The sequence below is a fragment of the Phragmites australis genome, chromosome 21, assembly GCF_958298935.1.
Source record: "Phragmites australis chromosome 21, lpPhrAust1.1, whole genome shotgun sequence".
Classification (NCBI taxonomy): Eukaryota; Viridiplantae; Streptophyta; class Magnoliopsida; order Poales; family Poaceae; genus Phragmites; species Phragmites australis.
The window spans coordinates 19980810-20000105 of NC_084941.1; the positions used below are offsets into that span (position 1 = coordinate 19980810).

The following is a 19296-nucleotide window of genomic DNA, read 5'->3' on the forward strand; positions in this document are numbered from 1 at the left end:
CTGTAGAAAAAATTTGGAGGTCAAAAGGGGGGAAAAAAATTAGGGTTTGCCGAGTGTTAAAAAATTACACTCGGCAAAGACCCTCTTTGCCGAGTGCCAGAAGTCTGGCACTCGGCAAAGAGGGACTTTGCTGAGTGCCGGAAGTCTGGCACTCGGCAAAGCGTGTCTTTGCCGAGTGCCATACTTCTGGCACTCGGCAAAGACCCTGAATTTTTTTTAAAAAAAATCCCGGTTTTCTTTGCCGAGTGCCAGATCGGGGGCACTCGGCAAAGAATTTGCACATGTTTTTAAAAAACCCCTCTTTGCCGAGTGCCAGATCGGGGGCACTCGGCAAAGCAGGGATTTAAGTACCCGGCCCAGCCGGCCCGCACACACGCACGCACGCACGCACGCGCACCCGCCGCCGCCGCCGCCCGCGCCCGCTCCCGCGCCCGCCGCCGCCGGCCCCTGCCGCCGCGCCCGCCAGCGCGCCCGCGCCGCCCGCACCCGCCGCCGCCGGCCCCTGCCGCCGCGCCCGCCAGCGCGCCAGCGCCGCCCGCGCCCGCCGCCGCCGGCCCCTGCGCCGCCGCCGCCGGCCCCTGCGCCCGCAGCCGCCGTCCCCTGCGCCGCCGGCCCCCGCGTCGCCCGCGCCCGCCGCCGCCGGCCCCTGCGCCCGCGCCAGCGCCGCCGCGCCCGCCGCCACGCGCCGCCGGTGGAGGAGGAGAAAGAGAGGAGGAGGAGGAGAGGAGGAAGAAGGAGGAAGGGAAGGAGAGGAGGAAGAAGGAGGAAGAAGAAGGAGGAAAGAGAGGAGGAGGAGGAGAGGAGGAAGAAGGAGGAAGGGAAGGAGAGGAGGAAGAAGGAGGGAGAGAAGGAGGAGGAGGAAGAAGGAGGAAGAGAAGAAGGAGGAGGAAGAAGGAGGAAGGAGGAAGAAGAAGGAGGAGGAGGAGGCGCTCCGGTCGTCGTTGTCACGTTCCCGACGTTTCCGTATCACTAGGTATGCCATACCGTCGTCGTCGTAGTATTACTAATGGTTGCGGTAGTAGTAGTGGTAAAGTAGTTGTGGTGGTAGTCAAAGTAGTCGTAGGAGTGGTTGTGATATTGTTATATATATGCGGTTGGATATAATCTTGTGGATGTCGGCCATCGTGCCGTTCATATATATGTGCATGTCGGCTATCGTGCCGTTGGTTTTGTTGCAGGTTTTGGAAACCTCACCGTGCAGGGGAGGTGCTGCCGAAATTTTGTATTAACAGTTTTATATTTCTTTTTTGGCAGAGAAGAGCCAGTCGGAGCGGCGCCGGAGTACCTCGGCGACCCCGATCGCCTTCCTTGGCGCTGCGAGACTGCCTGCACCACGTCGCCTGACTCCACCGCCACCCTAGGTATAACCCCTCTTTCCGTATCATGTTGTAGATCACGTAACCTAGTTAGGCGTCTCCCGTTCGAAAGAGATACGGTTGGAAATATGCAGATATTTGCATATCTAAAACCGTATCTGTTTCGAATTGTCCACGTTTTTTGGACAGCACGCGGATGCGTAGGTGGGGTTAGTTTTCATGATCTGCTCCGATCGGAGACAGAGTTTCGGCATCATCTCCCTGTTGTTCTCCGGATACACACTCTCCCTAGCAGGACGTGTATTTGGAGAACAGCGGGGAGGTGCTGCCGAAATTCTGTCTCGAATAGGAGTAGAGAATGGAAACTAACCTCATCTACGGATCCTCGTGTGGGATTAGGACCTAACCTCACCTATAAGATAGTAGGAACGTCGTGTAGATGCAATTGATGTTTATATTACTCGCCGCTATATATGTTAGAGGATGGAGGACCGTGAGTGGATGTACACGGGCCGCGCAAGTCAGGGTCAGGTCACCAATGAATGGATCGACAAGACCGATGCTTTTTTGGAACGGGCATTTGGCGTGGCTGCTAAAGGAGCGAGTAAAATTTGCTGTCCCTGCAGCAAATGTGCAAACAGGAAAAGACAAACGAAGAAGGTAATGGGGGAACATCTTTGGAAGAATGGATTTACGGCAGACTATACCCGGTGGGTCTACCATGGTGAAGCCGATCGTACGAGAGAGGAGGTGGTGAGGCCACGCGTCGAGGATTATGATGCTGAGGCCGGGGTAGCAAACATGTTAAATGACTATCACGAGGCACAGTTCGCTGAAGGACGTACGGAGGAGGAGCCAGAGGCAACCGCAAAGGCGTTTTACGACATGTTTGCCGCGGCACAGAAACCCCTCAACGGCCAGACAAAGGTTTCTCAACTGGATGCCATTGGACGCATAATGGCGTTGAAGTCCCAGTATAGCCTGAGTCGAGACGCCTTCGATGGTATGTTGACAGTTATTGGCAGCCTGCTTCCGGAGGGTCACCTTCTGCCAAAGAGCATGCACGAGTCACAGAAACTCCTTCGTGCACTTAAGATGCCGTATGAGCAGATACATGCTTGCCCGAAGGGGTGCGTCCTATTTAGGAAAGAATACGTGGAAGCAAAGTACTGTCCAAAGTGTAAATCATCTAGGTTCCTGGAGGTAGATTCTGGTGATGGCCAGAAGAGGCAGCTTGACATTCCCGTGACAATCCTACGGCACCTTCCGTTCATACCGAGGATCCAACGGCTATACATGACCGAGGAATCCGCGAAACAGATGACATGGCACAAAAATGGCAAACGATACAATCCTGACAGGATGGTACATGCATCCGATGGTGAAGCATGGACCCACTTCGATGGCATTCATCATGAGAAAGCTAAAGAGGCTCGTAATGTACGTGTTGCGCTGGCAACAGATGGGTTCAATCCTTATGGAATGATGGCTGCCCCATACACATGTTGGCCCGTGTTCGTTATCCCCCTCAATCTCCCCCCCGGCATATGCTTTCAACGACAGAACGTATTCTTGTCGTTGATAATTCCTGGACACCCGGGGAATAATATGGGTGTGTTCATGGAGCCTGTGATTGATGAATTGGTCCGTGCTTGGGAGGAAGGGGTATGGACATACGACCGAGCTACAAAGAAAAACTTCAAAATGCATGTTTGGTACCACTACTCCCTGCATGACTTCCTGGCGTATGGGATATTCTGCGCCTGGTGTGTTCACGGGAAGTTCCCATGCCCAGTATGCAAGGAAGGTCTGAGGTTCATTTGGTTGCAGAAGGGTGGCAAGTATTCATCGTTCGACAAACATCGGCAATTCCTCCCTCTTGACCATGCATTCAGACGAGACATCAAGAACTTTACGAAAGGTGTCGTAGTGACAGACCCTGCACCACCGATAATGACTGGTGCCACGGTTCGTGAACAGATAGATGGTCTCGTGGTCAATCCAGAAGGTGGTTTTGTGGGATATGGTGAGCAACATATGTGGACTCATAAGTCGGGCTTGACTCGGCTCCCCTATTTTGATGACCTTCTCCTTCCACACAACATTGATGTAATGCACACTGAAAAGAATGTTGCCGAGGCACTTTGGGCAACAATCATGGACATTCCTGACAAGTCAAAGGACAACGTTAAGGCTAGAGTGGATCTGGCAACGATATGCGATAGACCAAACCAACATATGAAGCCTCCTAGTCGCGGCAAGACATGGAGAAGGCCTAAGGCCGATTTTGTCTTGAGCAAGCCTCAAAGGAGGGAAGTACTAGAATGGATCCAGACGTTAATGTTCCCTGATGGGTATGCAGCTAATCTGAGGAGGGGAGTGAACTTATCTACTATGCGAGTCTTAGGGATGAAGAGTCATGACTACCACATATGGATTGAGCGGCTTCTTCCGGCGATGGTTCGGGGCTATGTCCCTGAGCATGTCTGGCTAGTGCTAGCAGAGTTGAGCTATTTCTTTCGCCAGCTTTGTGCCAAGGAGTTATCTCGGACCGTGATTGCTGACTTGGAAAGAATGGCACCTGTGTTGCTCTGTAAGTTGGAGAAGATCTTTCCACCCGGCTTCTTCAATCCGATGCAGCATTTGATTTTGCACCTCCCGTACGAGGCACGAATGGGGGGGCCCGTGCAGGGCCGTTGGTGCTATCCAATCGAGAGATGTCTAAAGGTTCTTCGAAAGAAATGTAGAAATAAATGCAAAATCGAGGCTTCCATTGCAGAGGCATACATTCTGGAGGAGGTGGCGAACTTCACAACAACATACTATGGTGACCACCTCCCTAGCGTGCATAATCCACCCCCTCGTTACAATGCTGGCGAAAATGAATCGAACCTCAGCCTTTTCCGAGGCCAACTCGGAAGCGCAAGTGCATCGACCCCCAAGACCTTGAATCATGAAGAGTGGCGCCATATCATGCTATACGTGTTGACCAACCTTGACGAAGTGGCACCGTACATGCAGTAAGTTCTCAACGAACTTGTTAAATACGCCATCACTATTCTGCATCCAACCCCCTTGTTTCTCGTTGGTACAGGGAATTTCTTCATGAATTCTGGCGTCAATCAAGGGATCCTACCCCGCAGCAGGTAGATACCCTTCTTAGACAGGGTGCGGGAAATGGAATGCCCGATTTCATTTCTTGGTTCAAACGGAAGGTACCGTCTAATTTAGCTCGTACGTAGTTTGACATTCCAAGTTACTCGTACGTGCGAATAATATAACGATGTATCCTGCTTGAGCTTGCAGGGCCAGAGGGACCAGTACCTGCAGGTAAATACAGAACATTAATACTGATTCCTTTTGAGATTAAGTAGGCTTAATTTCATCTTCTGATATGTCATGTACTTGATGGCCTGTAGATGATTCCTTATTGGTGCGCCGCGCATCCCCAGTGCTGGGAACAGATGGTGGACAAGTGGTGCTCACGCGAGTGGGAGGAGACGCACAACTTGTGCCGGGAGCGGCGTTTGATGATGCCAGGTGTAGCACACCATCAAGGCAGCCGCAACCTCAGCGGATACGCAGAAACATGGGTACGCGAATTCATTTATTTATTCTAACGCTCAATTCTGCATGATTTCTAATCATCTTGCTGTTTTTCTCGCAGTCGGCGTCACATGGTGGCCAGCCTTGCTCCATCTTCAAGGCATTTGCTATGGCCCACAAGGGCAAGGCGACGTCCGACGTCGACTACAACCCGGAGGACGGGCCCGAGGCGTACAGCAATGCGACCGTCCACAACCGCCTTAGTGAGTACACATCGATGGCAAGGGAGGTCCATGGGCCAGAGTACGATCCGAGCACCGAGGACCTTGATGGAGAAGTCGTCATGAGGGTGGGAGGAGGCAAGAAGCATGGGCGATACTGGATTGGCGACGGCGCAATCGACTCGGCCGCTACTCCCAGTCTCTCCCAGATTCGAGCAAGCAGCACGAGCACGAGCCCGGCCATACGACCTCGGAAGGACACTTCACACCACCGGGTGGAGGCACTCGAGGTTATTTCTGGTTTATTCGTCGTTCATTGGTTTTTTCATACCTTTCCTTTGCATTATTGTAACATTAGGGTGAATATATTGTAGGCCCAGCTGGAACAAGAGAGGAGGATACGGGAGCAAATGCAGGCGACGATGGAGGCCGAGCAGCGGAGGATGGTGGAGATTCTTCAGTACATGCAAAGTATTGGCGCCGCTACGGGTGTGACTCCGCCACCTTCGCTATTCGCTCCACCTCCACCTCCACCTCCTCACTATTCTACTCCTGTGAGTATAAATGTTTTAGTTTGTATGTTCATGCTTACGGTCAAACCTAGTGGAGTATGAAAATTTTATTCATGTATGGTATATATTTATCTTGTCTCACACATGCAATCTCTTCTCCTTTGTGCAGAATCAATCGGCGGCATCGAACGATCCTCATGCTTCAGCGAATCATTCACCAAATCAGTTTCATTGACCATCTTGGTGATGATACTTGTAGTTGTTAATGGTACTTCTATTTGCAATTATGGTTGTAGATGATGGAGCACTTGGATTACTTGTGAACTTATTTGTTATATATTGTGAGACATGTGATGTTTGTGATATATATGTGGTGTTGGTGATATGTATGTGCTGTTGATGATATATATGTGATGTTGGTGATGTTTGTTATATATATATATATCTGTTTGTTTGGATGGGATGTCAAAAACAAATAAAAAAGGCTGTTTTCAGTCACTTTGCCGAGTGCAATGGCCATGACACTCGGCAAAGAGGCCTCCGCTTTGCCGAGAGCCACGGTCCAGGCACTCGGCAAAGATGGCCTGTTTGCCGAGTGTCCTCCAGGTGGCACTCGGCACAGACGCCACCTTTGCCGAGTGTTTGATTCATTGGCGCTCGGCAAAGCGGAGGCCTTTGCCGAGTGTCAGCTTAGCACTCGGCAAAGCATTTGCCGAGTGCCCGATAAAGTGCACTCGGCAAAGAGGTCTTTGCCGACAAATTTTTTACCGAGCGCCCTTTGCCGAGTGTAGCACTCGGCAAATCCTTTGCCGAGTGTATATCGTCCTTTGCCGAGTGCCTGAGGCACTCGGCAAAGAAGCTGTCTCCGGTGGTGCCAGGCCGGTCCCCGGCCGACAGCGACAGCGACAGTGCAGTGACTGAGATCCTGCCGATGACACGGCGACGTCCGCCGACATGCCCGCCCACGCCGACGGTGACCTTATGCACTGCTCATATACCTGCAATGCTGGTAAAATTCCTTCTTAACAGCAGGGGCGGGATTTTAGATAATAGTGGGGCGCATCAAAGTTATGATTCCTTTCGGGGGGCGAGGACATAACGACGAAGGGGCATGACAAGGTCCGAAAGGCAAATGGCACAACGAAGCCTTAAAGCCGAAGGGAGGCAACATAATGACCTTCGACGGTAAAGCGAGAGCTTATCTGAGATGGAGCCTGCAAGTAACTAGAGCCTAACCAGAAGATTGCCAGAGGGAGATCTATAGTAGCCCCAGCGAAAAACTCAGTGTGGGTCCCTCTAGCACTACCGGAGACGACTTCTTTGCCGAGTGTCCCAGACTTTGCTGCGTGCTTTTTATCGGGCACTCGGCAAAGAGGCTATTTGCCGAGTGCCATAGAGAAAGAACTCGGCAAACATCTGGCACTCGGCAAAGAGGCTATTTGCCGAGTGCCAGAGAGAAAGAACTCGGCAAACATCTGGCACTCGGCAAAGAGGCTCCTTTCCCGAGTGTCATTTTTTGACACTCGGCAAACCCTATTTTTTTTTCACTTTTGACCTCCAAACTTTTTCTGCAGTCCTCATACAATACCTAGTGGTCAAACTTTTTCTGCAGTCCTCATACAATACCTGGTGCTCCAAGTTCGTGGAGGCTATTTGCCGAGTGCCAGAGAGAAAGAACTCGGCAAACATCTGGCACTCGGCAAAGAGGCTCCTTTCCCGAGTGTCATTTTTTGACACTCGGCAAACCCTATTTTTTTTTTCACTTTTGGCCTCCAAACTTTTTCTGCAGTCCTCATACAATACCTGGTACTCCATGTTCCAATGTGGCACATTTCTCGGACTTTTTCTTTATTTCTTTAATTTATTTCAATTAATTGAATTTTTTTGGATAATTCAAATTATAACTGCTAGTCATTCGACTAATGAAAAAAAATGAATGGAAAAATGATATTCATGTTATTTAGTATAATGTGAGGCCGTATCCAGGAACAGACCACCAATATCGAACATCTTGTTCACGAAACATGACCACGAACTTGCGGTCGAGTTGTTTTTAAATTGTATAAAAAGCAAACGAAGTCCGAAAATCATGAAACTTGTCAAGATGTCATGATATCATATGTGGAGGCTGTGATAAAAATTTGAGAAGGTTTTGCGCAAGTTGTCACGTACGATGCTTGCAAACCGAAGAATCTCCGAAGAAGTTTACCGCAAGTTCGTGGTCATGTTTCGTGAACAAGATGTTCGAAATTTGTGGTCTGTTCCTGGATACGGCCTCACATTATACTAAATAACATGAATATCATTTTTCCATTCATTTTTTTTCATTATTCGAATGACTAGCAGTTATAATTTGAATTATCCAAGAAAATTCAATTAATTGAAATAAATTAAAGAAATATAGAAAAAGTCCGAGAAATGTGCCACATTGGAACATGGAGTACTAGGTATTGTATGAGGACTGCAGAAAAAGTTTGGAGGTCAAAAGTGAAAAAAATAGGGTTTGCCGAGTGTCAAAACATGACACTTGGCAAAGGAACCTCTTTGCCGAGTGCCAGGACGTCTGGCACTCGGCAAATAATTTTGGATTACTTGTGAACTTATTTGTGATATATTGTGAGACATGTGACGTTTGTGATATATATGTGGTGTTGGCGATATATATGTGCTGTTGATGATATATATGTGATGTTGGTGATGTTTGTTATATATATATATCTTCTGTTTGTTTGGATGGGATGTAAAAAACAAATAAAAAAGGCCATTGCAGTCAGCAAACATCACAGATTTGCCGAGAGCCACGGTCCAGGCACTCGGCAAAGATAGCCTGTTTACCGAGTGTCCTCCCGGTGGCACTCGGCACAGACGCCACCTTTGCCGAGTGTTTGATTCACTGGCGCTCGGCAAAGCGGAGACCTTTGCCGAGTGTCAAATTAGCACTCGGCAAAGCCTTTGCCGAGTGCCCGATAAAGTGCACTCGGCAAAGAGGTCTTTGCCGACAAACTGTTTACCGAGCGCCCTTTGCCGAGTGTAGCACTCGGCAAAGCCTTTGCCGAGTGTATATCGTCCTTTGCCGAGTGCCTGAGGCACTCGGCAAAGAAGCTGTCTCCGGTTGTGTAGGAAATGTGTCGGGGTTAGACCGCATAGGACATTGTAGGTGTGCAATGAATGTAATATTTCAAGAATATTATAGAATATTCTTTAGTATTGAAAGGAATATCCCTGTGGATAAAAGATAAAAATGTAATGATCACGGAAGTTGTTAGGTATGCCCGACACAATAGGAAGAATGGAACAATTATTATACTCATAGTTATAGGTAATGTTCGATATGTTACGATCATGATCTCAACATTTGTTGCTACTGTTCATGATGCTGTGATCACTATCCCAACAAACCTTTTCCTGACAATGCACATAAGAACAGACAATTGCATTTGTTTGGTGACATGAACCAAAAAAATGTAAAAACACAAATTTAACTAATATATAGGCACATATCTTTCAACTTGCATATCGTAAGGTATAAACTATCAAAAGTTCTCTTTTATAACGCTCAATATGCACATACAGGATATGGAGGCAGGTGTTACCTGTACCAGAATTACTAGTTTCAATCATCAGAAAGATACATAGAGGATTTAGAAAGCACTAGGTACATATACATATTATTGCAAATATTGAAAGTTGAAGTAGATTTCACATGCTTTTCCAAAAAAATAAAGAAACAGACAATTGGAAAAACAACAGAGCACATAATTATTTCTTATTTCCAAAAGGAAATCAAATGCTCAATCAGCGCTTTCTTGTAGACATTATGCATCCATGTTTTGCCTCAACACCTGCGACACAAATAGTCTTGCTATATGGAGGTACCCGGGATTCCCACGCCACTAACTCAAACTGATCAGGTCTCCCAACAAGAGATGAGCTGGCTTTCTTTTAGGGGAATCATCCCTCTCAACTTGAGGTGGCATTATACGAGGAGAAAAGGAATGGAAGAACACAAGCTACTACAGAAACACCCATCTCCGACCCTTTTTCACTATACGTACCCACTGTTGTGAGAATCCTTTCATCCTTAGGGTTTATTGCAAAAAGAAAAAAAAGACCATTTTACTTTATCATAGGCGTTCTCAAAATCGAATTTTAGAATTACCCCAATTATTATTTTTCTTATGAAGTTCATAAATAGTCTCGTGAAGGATTATAACGCCTCCCATAATATTGCAATCAGGCATTAACACAGTCTAAGTAGGGCGTTGTTGAGGGAAAGGCCCAGGCCTGGGCGGCTTAGAAGGGAGTCCGTGTTGGCAAGTCGAAGGAACCATTTGGACTCGGCGCCATGGGAACAGTTCCGACGGCAGGGATGGGTGAAGCCTTCGTCGGGCCTTCGGAGCTCGGCCGAAGGGCTACGCTCGACATCGTGAGGGAGTCATTCGAAGGGACGTCGAAGGTGTTGCTAAGTAGAGACTTTCAGGAGTCCAAGTGAAGGGTGACCCAAGTTTGACATGAAGATGGAGGAAAGGGCGAAGGCATGGTCGAGGGAGGACCATTGCTAGCGACCAAAGACCATGAAGGGCAAGATTGTAAATAATGTAGATGTACTTAGGATAGTACTGTTTACCCACGAATATGCCGAGAATATGGCAGTTAGAGGGGTAATTTTGTAAATTGTACTAGGCAGTGGTTAGTTATGGCCTATAAATAGGGCATGAATGTAATTGACAAGAGGAGGACATGAATGACATCGAAAGCTTCTCTACTTTGTGTATGTTTCCCTATAGCCTTTGGATCACTCCAGGGTCCGAATGCCCTTCACTTTTTTCGGGAAATAAGTTCCAAACAGTTGGTGCCGTCCGTGGAGATCGAACCCACGACCATGTGGTTAAAAGTCATACCACCTAGAAAGAAACCAAAGACCGCTACTCCTAATCCATCGGTAGGGTAGTAGTCGCAAGAGCTTCTTATGGGGGTTGTGATGATGACAACCAGCCCTTCGGTAGGGTAGTAGTCGCAAGAGCTTCTTATGGGGGTTGTGATGATGACAACCAGCCCTTCGGCCGCAGCGGAGGTTATCACCCCTTCGGCCTAGGAGGGCCAACAAGTACAAGATGATGTGGTCATGCTGGCCACCAAAGATAATCAAGCTCACAAAGAGCCGATTGACCAAGGATCGAGGTTGGGCTTCATGCTAGTTTTGAAGCTTCGACTGTAGCGAAGCGCATGGCTATTCATGACCAACATCAAGAATCTGAAGGTGACCCTTCGTACAGAGAGGGCCTTTCGCACAAGAACATCTTTTGCACTGGGGAAACCCTTCGTACGGGAAGCAATATGCAGCAATTAAGTATATGTTACAGTTGTTTCTCTCTGCATAAATTTTACACACGACATTAACGCGTCTTCGTATCATCACATGAAGCATTTATTTTTTGCATGTGTGCATTGCAATTATGCGTTGAAGTATTTATCTTAGCGTGTGCATCATTCCTACGCGCTTAAGTATTTATTCATCGCGCACTTGTGCATTATATGTGCATCAGACTAGCTAGTCTTCACATGAATGCCAAAGCATTTCCCTCGCGTACTTGCATTACATATGCACCATACTTGTTTTACCATTCGCAGGTATATGCAGGTTTTTATGCTCTGTTTGAGGGAGTCTTTGTTCCTCCCATGCAGATTTTTACCTTTTGCATAAGATAATTCACTATTACATGCGTCAAAGTATTTGCTCTTCATGAGTCCACAGCATCAACATGCATAAGCATTTAATCTTTGTATTCGCACATCACATCATGAGCTGAAGCATTTACCCTTCGTAAACATGCATCGCATATGTGTGTATCAAAGCATTTACTTTTCACACGTGCATTAAAGCTACATGTTGAAGTATTTATCTCTACATGTGTGCATCGCATTTATATGAAAACATATTCATCAATATGAACATGCCAAAGTGTTTGTTTGTCACGTGTTTGCATTACATATGCATCAAACTATTTACCCTTCGCTCGTATGTCGAAGCGTTTATTTTTTGCGTGCTTGCGTTACATTTGCGTCGAAGCATGTATTCTTCACATGAATGCCGAAGCATTACGTTCTGTGTATTTATTGCATAAATGCATTGAAGCATTTGTTCTTTTCATATGCAGGTTCTTACCCTTTGCTATAGAGAATATTTATTCCCCACATGAAAATTTTAGCCTTTGCATGAAAAAACTCTTATTGCTCATATGTAGGAATTCTTAATTTTTATGCGATGGGACTTATCCCACATTTATCGAAGGTTTTACCCTTCGCTGCGCATTTATTCTTATGCTAAAGCATTTACTCTTCGATTGCACACTGCGTGCATCTATTTAACACATGCACAGAAGACGGAGGCTAAGAGTGGCTGCCCCCACACAAAAGGTAGTTCATGCCTTTAGATTACAAAAGACGGGGGCTAAGAGTGGCTGCCCTCGCATCAAAGGTAGTTCACGCCTTCAGAATACAAAAAGATAGGGGCTAAGAGTGGATGCGCCTGCACTGATGGCAATTCATGCTTTCGGATTACAAAAGACAAGGGCTAAGAGTATCTGCCCTCTCTCCAAAGATCAATCAACTCTTCAGATCATAAACAAGTCGGGAGCTAAGAGTGTCAGCCTCGCACCGAAGTCAAAACGGACATTCGAAAAGGAAAAATTTGAAGTGTTGCTCAACCAAACATAGGCAGTGCACTTTCGCAGGAAAACGTCAAGGTGTTGCTTGTCCTCACCAGAGGCAAGGCACCCCCGTAGAAAGAAAAGTCGAAGTGTCAAGTACTTGCATCATGTATTGCATTACTTGAATACATCAAAATAACTATTCTCCATATGCATGGAAGTCTTCTACTTTCTGCACACATGCATTATATCAATGCATTGAAGTATTTATTCTTCATGTGCATACGCTGAAGCATACATTGGTTATTACATGTTTTTTGTTTCCAAAAAAGATGTGAAGCGCATCTTGTCCTGCAGGATAGGAAGCCAAAGTGTCGCTGGTCCTTGAGCAAAGACAGTGCACCAATCGATACAAAGAGCAGGTTGTGGCCCGCAAGATGAAGAAAAGAGGTGTCGCTTGGGCCAAGGTAAAGGCAACACATAGCTCAAATTTCATAATGTAAGCCTTAAGGAAACATGTCCCTTTGAGCCCCCCTTCGATAGATGGGACAAAAGAAAAAGTTAAACAACTTTGACTACAAAAACAAAGATAAATACACCCTTCGGCCAACACACTCTTGGCCTTCGAATCAAGAAACATGAGCAAAAACACTGTAAATCTGCCGAAGCAACGCTTGACTAATGCTTCGCACATGTTGCTACCGAAGGTCCTTGCGACTAAAAAGTCGGGGAGGGGGGGGGGGTTCATCTAATGCTTCACGAGGGTTGCTATCGAAAGTCCCTGTGGCTGTAAAGTCGGGGGAGACGACATTTTTTATCGATGCTTCGCACACGTTGCTACTGAAGCCATACACAAGATACAATGAAGTATAACACAAATTTATCTGACTACGACTAAGTTCGAAAGCTATGCCTTGGCTAGCAGAAAAGGGCTTCGTCGGGGGGGGGGGGGGGGTTCATCTAATGCTTCGCGAGGGTTGCTATCGAAAGTCCCTGTGGCTGTAAAGTCGGGGGAGACGACATTTTTTATCGATGCTTCGCACACGTTGCTACTGAAGCCATACACAAGACACAATGAAGTATAACACAAATTTATCTGACTACGACTAAGTTCGAAAGCTATGCCTTGGCTAGCAGAAAAGGGCTTCGTCGGGTCCAGCGGGGACCCGGCACATCTATTAGAATAGATACCAGGTGAAGGCACAGGTGGAACGCCTTGACATTCGTGAAAGGCTACTTCTTGAAGTGGTTGAGTTGGTCGCCAAAAACAAAAGTGCAAGGGCGAATGATATTCTTCATCAAGCGGCTTAGGCTTCGGCTCAAGGAGTCCTAGGGGAGGGTCAAAGTCTTCGTGTTCTATCCTACGAATTTCTCACTTGACCTTTGGATCTCTAAGTCCGAAGGTCGAGACAAATCCCAAAATGCTTTTGTCTTAGCATCTCTAGCATCATAGGCCATAGTCTTCACTAGCCAATACTCATCAAATCCTATATCAGGATGGCGGCGATGGAATGAATCTCGGCAAGTCCATGATATGAAAAAGTTATCTCGCATCATAGTTATGGGGCAGCATCTTTGACTACCTGCGTAGAGTCCAAAGGGAGGACCTGCGAAGGAAGTGAAGATTGTCAAAATATTTAACAAGAATTTAAGTAAAAAGGTATTACAAAGCCTTCAATTATCATTGAATGCCTCAATCTCAAAATAGTGACAATACATCGCTCCTTGCTCACACCTGCTCTGGTCCTTCAGTCACATTCAGTGCTTTGTCAATATTTTGTGAAGGGGCAGGCGGTGAAGTAGGTGGGACGGAGGGTCCTGCAGCGGTTGAAGCATCCTTGGCCTTCGTGGCAGCGTACAACAAAAGCAGTTAAAATATATTGAACAATGGTAAAACGATGCTAATGTATAGCGAAGAGAAAAGGTACTTACTCATCGGCGGTTGTTCGCTGCCTCTTGGAGGGCAAGGTTTCGCCCATATTTGTGCCAATAGTTGCTGGTGAAAGCTTTTGTAGCGGCCTTCGACGCGTTCGACACCACCCCGGTTGACATGTCCAGAGGGTAGCAGAACGAAGGGCTCTAGAGTGCCTTGTGGTGGTCACAGTCTATTTTTTTCTAAAGATTGTATAAGGCTTCAGCCAAAAATCATGGCGTAGAAATTGCCATACAAGTGGGCTACTTGACGAAGGCCTTCGGATGATTACGTGGTCCACCTGAGAAGGCTGTTGAGGTCACCGTGGTCGAAGGCTAGAGTTGGGGGCGAAGCACTCAACTCCTGCAAGGTTTTACCATTGGATTCACTAGCTTTTAGCGCCTTTGGCTCCAGAACCTCAAAGCGTTTCTGAACTACATCTTGAGCAAGTTGCCTTGCCATGCATAATGCTTCGCTTAGGCGTTGGTTTTCAACCTTCTCAGCCACGAAGATAGTCTGAAGTTCTTGGTTATCCTTCTTAAGATCATCAATCATTACATATGTATTACGTATGGCGAAGTGTATGGCGGAAGCCAAAGTTTACTTTTCGCATGTATGGAGGACTGTCTTGGATCTGATTCACCATACTCTTCACATGTATGACAAATTGTTTAACTTTCACGCGTCTACATTACATATGCACTGAACTATTTACTCTTCACATATATGCCGAAGTGCTTATTTTTTGCATGCTTGCATAGCACATGCGTCGAGGGCACTCTTCCAAATAAGCACATGAGGTCTCTAACCTTTGTATAAGCATCTGTCACTCATAGACACCTCTTACCCTTCATTTGAGGGAGTTTATTTATTCTTCATATGAAGGTTCTTACCGTTTGCATGAGAAAGAATTCATTCTTCAAATGGCGAAGTATTTACCCCTGGCATGTGAAAGTATTTATTTCTTTCCAAAGTGCCTCTTAATATGTGTGCATTACATTGTGTGAGGAAGCATCTCCCCACAAGCAAGTTTGATATCAATGCATATGTTTATTTCTATAGGTGCATGGCATTAACGCGCCAAAGCGTCTAGTTTACACTTGCATAGTAGACGGGGAACTAAGAATGCCTGCCCCCACTCCGAAGGTCAAACAAACCTTAGAGTCATGAACATGACGGGACCTAAGAGTGCTAGCCCCGTACCAAGTCAAAATGAATCTTCAGAAAGGAAAAGTCAAGGTGTTGCTCAGGCAATGCACCCTCGCAGGGAGAGCCGAAGTGTCGCTCGCCCTCAAAAAGAGGCAATTCACCTTCGCAGAAAGGAAAAGTGAAAGTGTCAAATATTTGCACTTCGCACGCATTGACATGTATATTCTCTACATGCATTGCATGTTGAAGTATTTAATTATCATAAATACACCAAAATTACTTATTGTTCATGTATACGTGCGCATGCGATACATGAGCACAGTAAAGTGCTTGTTCTTTATGTGGGCAGATACGTATTTATTCATACTCCTAAGTTATATACTCTTCGCACATGTGTATGGCGTCTCTGCCAAAGAATTAACTCTTCGTTATGCATAAATGTTTCTTCATATGCCGTAGAGTATCCTTATGTGCACGATCTTAGAGTTCTGAAGGGTTAACATGTCTTTCGTCTTCGAAAAAGATGCAAAGCACCTCTTGTCCCGTAGGACAAGAAGTCGAAGTGCTGCTGGTCCTTAGGTAAAGGCAACACACCAATCGACTTAAAGAGTGGGCCATGGCTTGCAAGATGAAGAATCGAGGTGTCGCTTGGCCTGGGGTAAAGACAACGCATCACTCGAATCTTAGATGGTAAGTCTTAAGGAAACACGTCCTTTTGATCCCCATAAAGCCAAAGATTCCTTCGTGTATGGTATATTGCCAACAACCATAGTTGACAATAGCCACGACAACTTCGCCTTCATCGACATTGACATCGACAAAAGGGCTTTACCGTGACAACTTCACCTTCATTGACTTTGACATCGACAGAAGAGCTTCAGCCAGGACAACTTCGCCTTCATCGACTCTGACTACGTCGACAGAGGGGCTTCAGCCATGATGACTTCGCCTTCGTCGATGTTGACATCGACAGAAGGGCTTTGGCCACAACAACTTTGCCTTCATCGATTTTGATATGACAGCTTCACCTTCGTCGACTTCGACTACGTCAATAGAGGGGCTTCAGCCATGACGACTTTGCCTTCATCGTGACGTCGACAGAAGGGCTTCGGCCATGATGACTTCACCTTCGTCGACTCTAACATCGGCAGAAGGTATTCATCCACAACGGATTCGCCTTCATTGACTTTGTCATCAACATAAGGGTTTCAGCCATGACTTCTCTGCCTTCGTTGACCTCGACATCGATAGAGGGGCATCAGCCATGACAACTTTTCCGTCGTCGACTACGACCACGTTGACCAAAGGGGTTATGGCCACGACAACTTCACCGTCATTGACTATGACCACGTCGACTAGAGGGGCTATGTCCATGAAAACTTCACATTTGTCAACTTCAACTACGTCGACCAGAGGGGCTTCGGCAGTGACAACTTCGCCATGTCATAAAAACCTTCCTGGGTAAACCAACCTAGTTCATATTTGAATAAAGGTTGTTTCTTACAATGAGAGGTTGATCTGGTATTTATAAGGAGTGGGTATGGTCAGATTTGGACCGGTCCAGAGCTTCAAGGGTGGCTTTAGGATATTTTAATTCCCACTTTGTGCTCATCGGCACTCTATCAAGTTTTTCGAAGGTTGGTGGATGCAATGTATTTTCCCAAGTATATTGGCATCTAGATAATTCTCTCTCTCTAATATCCAACACTTCTATCACTGCATTGAACAGGAGGGGCCATCTATCTATGATCAAATTTTTCATTGCTTTTATCTTTTGGCCTTATCATGATTTTAAGGTCGCCCCTATTAATATTGGGTTAGACTCAGTACTACATATATTTGACGTTTATGTCAAGAAGGCAACCTTATTTTCATTTTGGGTTGGTCCATAGACCGTGTACAATACCCATGTAAAGCCATCCTCTTTATTTTTCAAAAGGAAGTTGGTATAGAAATTTCTTCCTCTATTGATCCCACATGGAAAACAGCCATATTTACTCCAAGGAGAATGCCTCCATATCTACCATGAGGTGGCATAATGTGCCACATGAATTCTAATCCACCGCATAGGTGTCTTAGAAGACAAGCTGAAAATGTGCTTCACCCTGTTTCCATGATAACTATAAAATATAAGTGTCATTTTTTAACATCTTCTGAAATATAATTATGATTAGCCAAGTCTCAGAGACCTCTTCTATTTCAAAAGATCTCTTTCATTATAGATTAATTTTGGATGGTGTTTTTGGTTTCTTAGGCGAGTGACCAACCCGACCCTTATTTTTTCAGAGTTGGATTTTGTTTCTTTCTTGGGAGCTGGGACAGTATTTAGATCTTAACATATTTGATTTAAGCCATCCATATAAAATACCTCTGTTAAATCACTGCAAATATAGTTGAGGTTCTTATCAAGTTCATCTATATCAAAATCCTCCTCTAGGTTAGGTGTGCTGCTAGATTTTTTTGTTGCTATTGTTTGGGCTCAGTTTCTTATCCATAACTGATGATCTATCTATTTATATGTTCCTAATAGAAATAACAGAATTTTTAATCTCTCTAGTTTCTCTACCCATAGAAATACCTAACTTCTTGATATTATCAGAAATATTCTGGAAGGACATTGAAATAAAGGGTGAGTTGAGCATACCATTTTCTAGATTACGTTTAGACGTCGTCATCTTTGCCCTTGTCATTGTATCCTCATCACGCCGTGCCGTGTGTACGAAGGCCATCCTTGTCCCCCCGCCCCCTCGCCCCAGAACGTCGCCTATGGCCTTCCTTGTTATTCCGCTCGGGCATAGAGGGTCTCCCTTGGGCGTTGCAGCACTTCTAGTTCCTGAAGTGCATCAGCCATAGCAACATTTGACATATTAGCGTGAACTCCATTACGCTTGCATAGCGCCTGAAGTTTGTGTCAAGGAGGTCCATGGAGATTCCTGTATGTCGAGTGTTCCAATTTCTCCAGTGTCCAGACAACCATATCAGTGGTATAAGCGCTAGGACACTATCCGAATTTTCCATTCAGGCTCAGTGTCTTCTCACCTCCAAAGACATTTTCTCGGTTGTTTCCTGGCTTGCAAGCTCGCTGCATGAGTTAACAGCAGATCTGGCCTTCTCGTCACCCATAATCATTTCTTCGTCGTCCCTGCCGATCTCATGGGCAGCAGGGATCTCAGCACTTGAACCTGCGCACCACCATCAGTTAATATTACAAGCTGACCGTGAGTGTTTTTATCTCCTGGTCTAGGCGTCATCTTGTCCAGAGGTACATTGTGCTCCCAGGTGTTTGAGGTCTGCTCCCAGGGGATCTTTTGGGCATTAGATGGCCCAGGAGCTTGAGCCAAACCTCCAACATCTGTTTCAATCATCTGCACATCAGTTTGCATAGCACAGGAAATCAATTCAAGCGGTACTGAAACCTCCAACTGAGCATCGGTTATGACGCAATCGGCGATCTCAGCGAGGAGTTTTTGAACAGTCCTATCGAGCGCTTTGTCCACTCACTTCTTGATTTGTATATTATTGCCGGTTGCAGCAGGTTCCATCCACCTTGCCCAGTACTGTTGGCCATCCGACAACGGATCAGTTTTCTCATCTCGGGTAGGCAGGCCATGCTGTACCTTATCATCCAATTTGTATATCTCCGTCCCCAGCGTGTAAGTTAGTGCCACTGACTCCCTCAAAACAGAGGCCTGCTGTTCATCATCTAGCACAACAGCACCTCCATCGGTGATCTGTACAGGCCTATGTATGTTACACACCTCATCTTGTGCAATTGTCTCAATCTCAGCTTCCTGCATTTTATCTTCAGTTCCTGCACGCCCAGCAGATGAAGGAAAAATTTGAGATTCACCAGTACCTTTCTTTTTTGGTTTCTTTTTTCCCCTATCTACCATGTTCTCATCTTCATCTTCTTGAGGATTGTCATCCTCTCGATCAGTGTCATTAAGCATATTTGTTTCATTGTAGTCTTTATCCACTACTTGCTCCACT

The 19296-nt window shown here is 46.1% G+C and overlaps 1 protein-coding gene across 2 annotated transcripts; it reads left to right on the plus strand.

Annotated features, from left to right (window-relative positions):
- The first annotated feature begins 666 nt into the window (after window positions 1-666).
- LOC133904101 (uncharacterized) lies at window positions 667-4498 on the plus strand. 2 transcript variants are annotated; one of them, XM_062345587.1, is made up of 2 exons: window positions 667-1361; window positions 1797-4498. In XM_062345587.1, the coding sequence occupies exon 2, from the start codon at window positions 1800-1802 to the stop codon at window positions 4338-4340; it is 2541 nt and encodes an 846-aa protein (XP_062201571.1). In that variant the 5' UTR covers window positions 667-1361; window positions 1797-1799; the 3' UTR covers window positions 4341-4498. The 2 variants fall into 2 exon arrangements, with proteins under 2 accessions (XP_062201571.1, XP_062201572.1); XM_062345588.1 differs by having other exon boundaries at window positions 667-973; window positions 1255-4497.
- Window positions 4499-19296: the final 14798 nt, after the last annotated feature.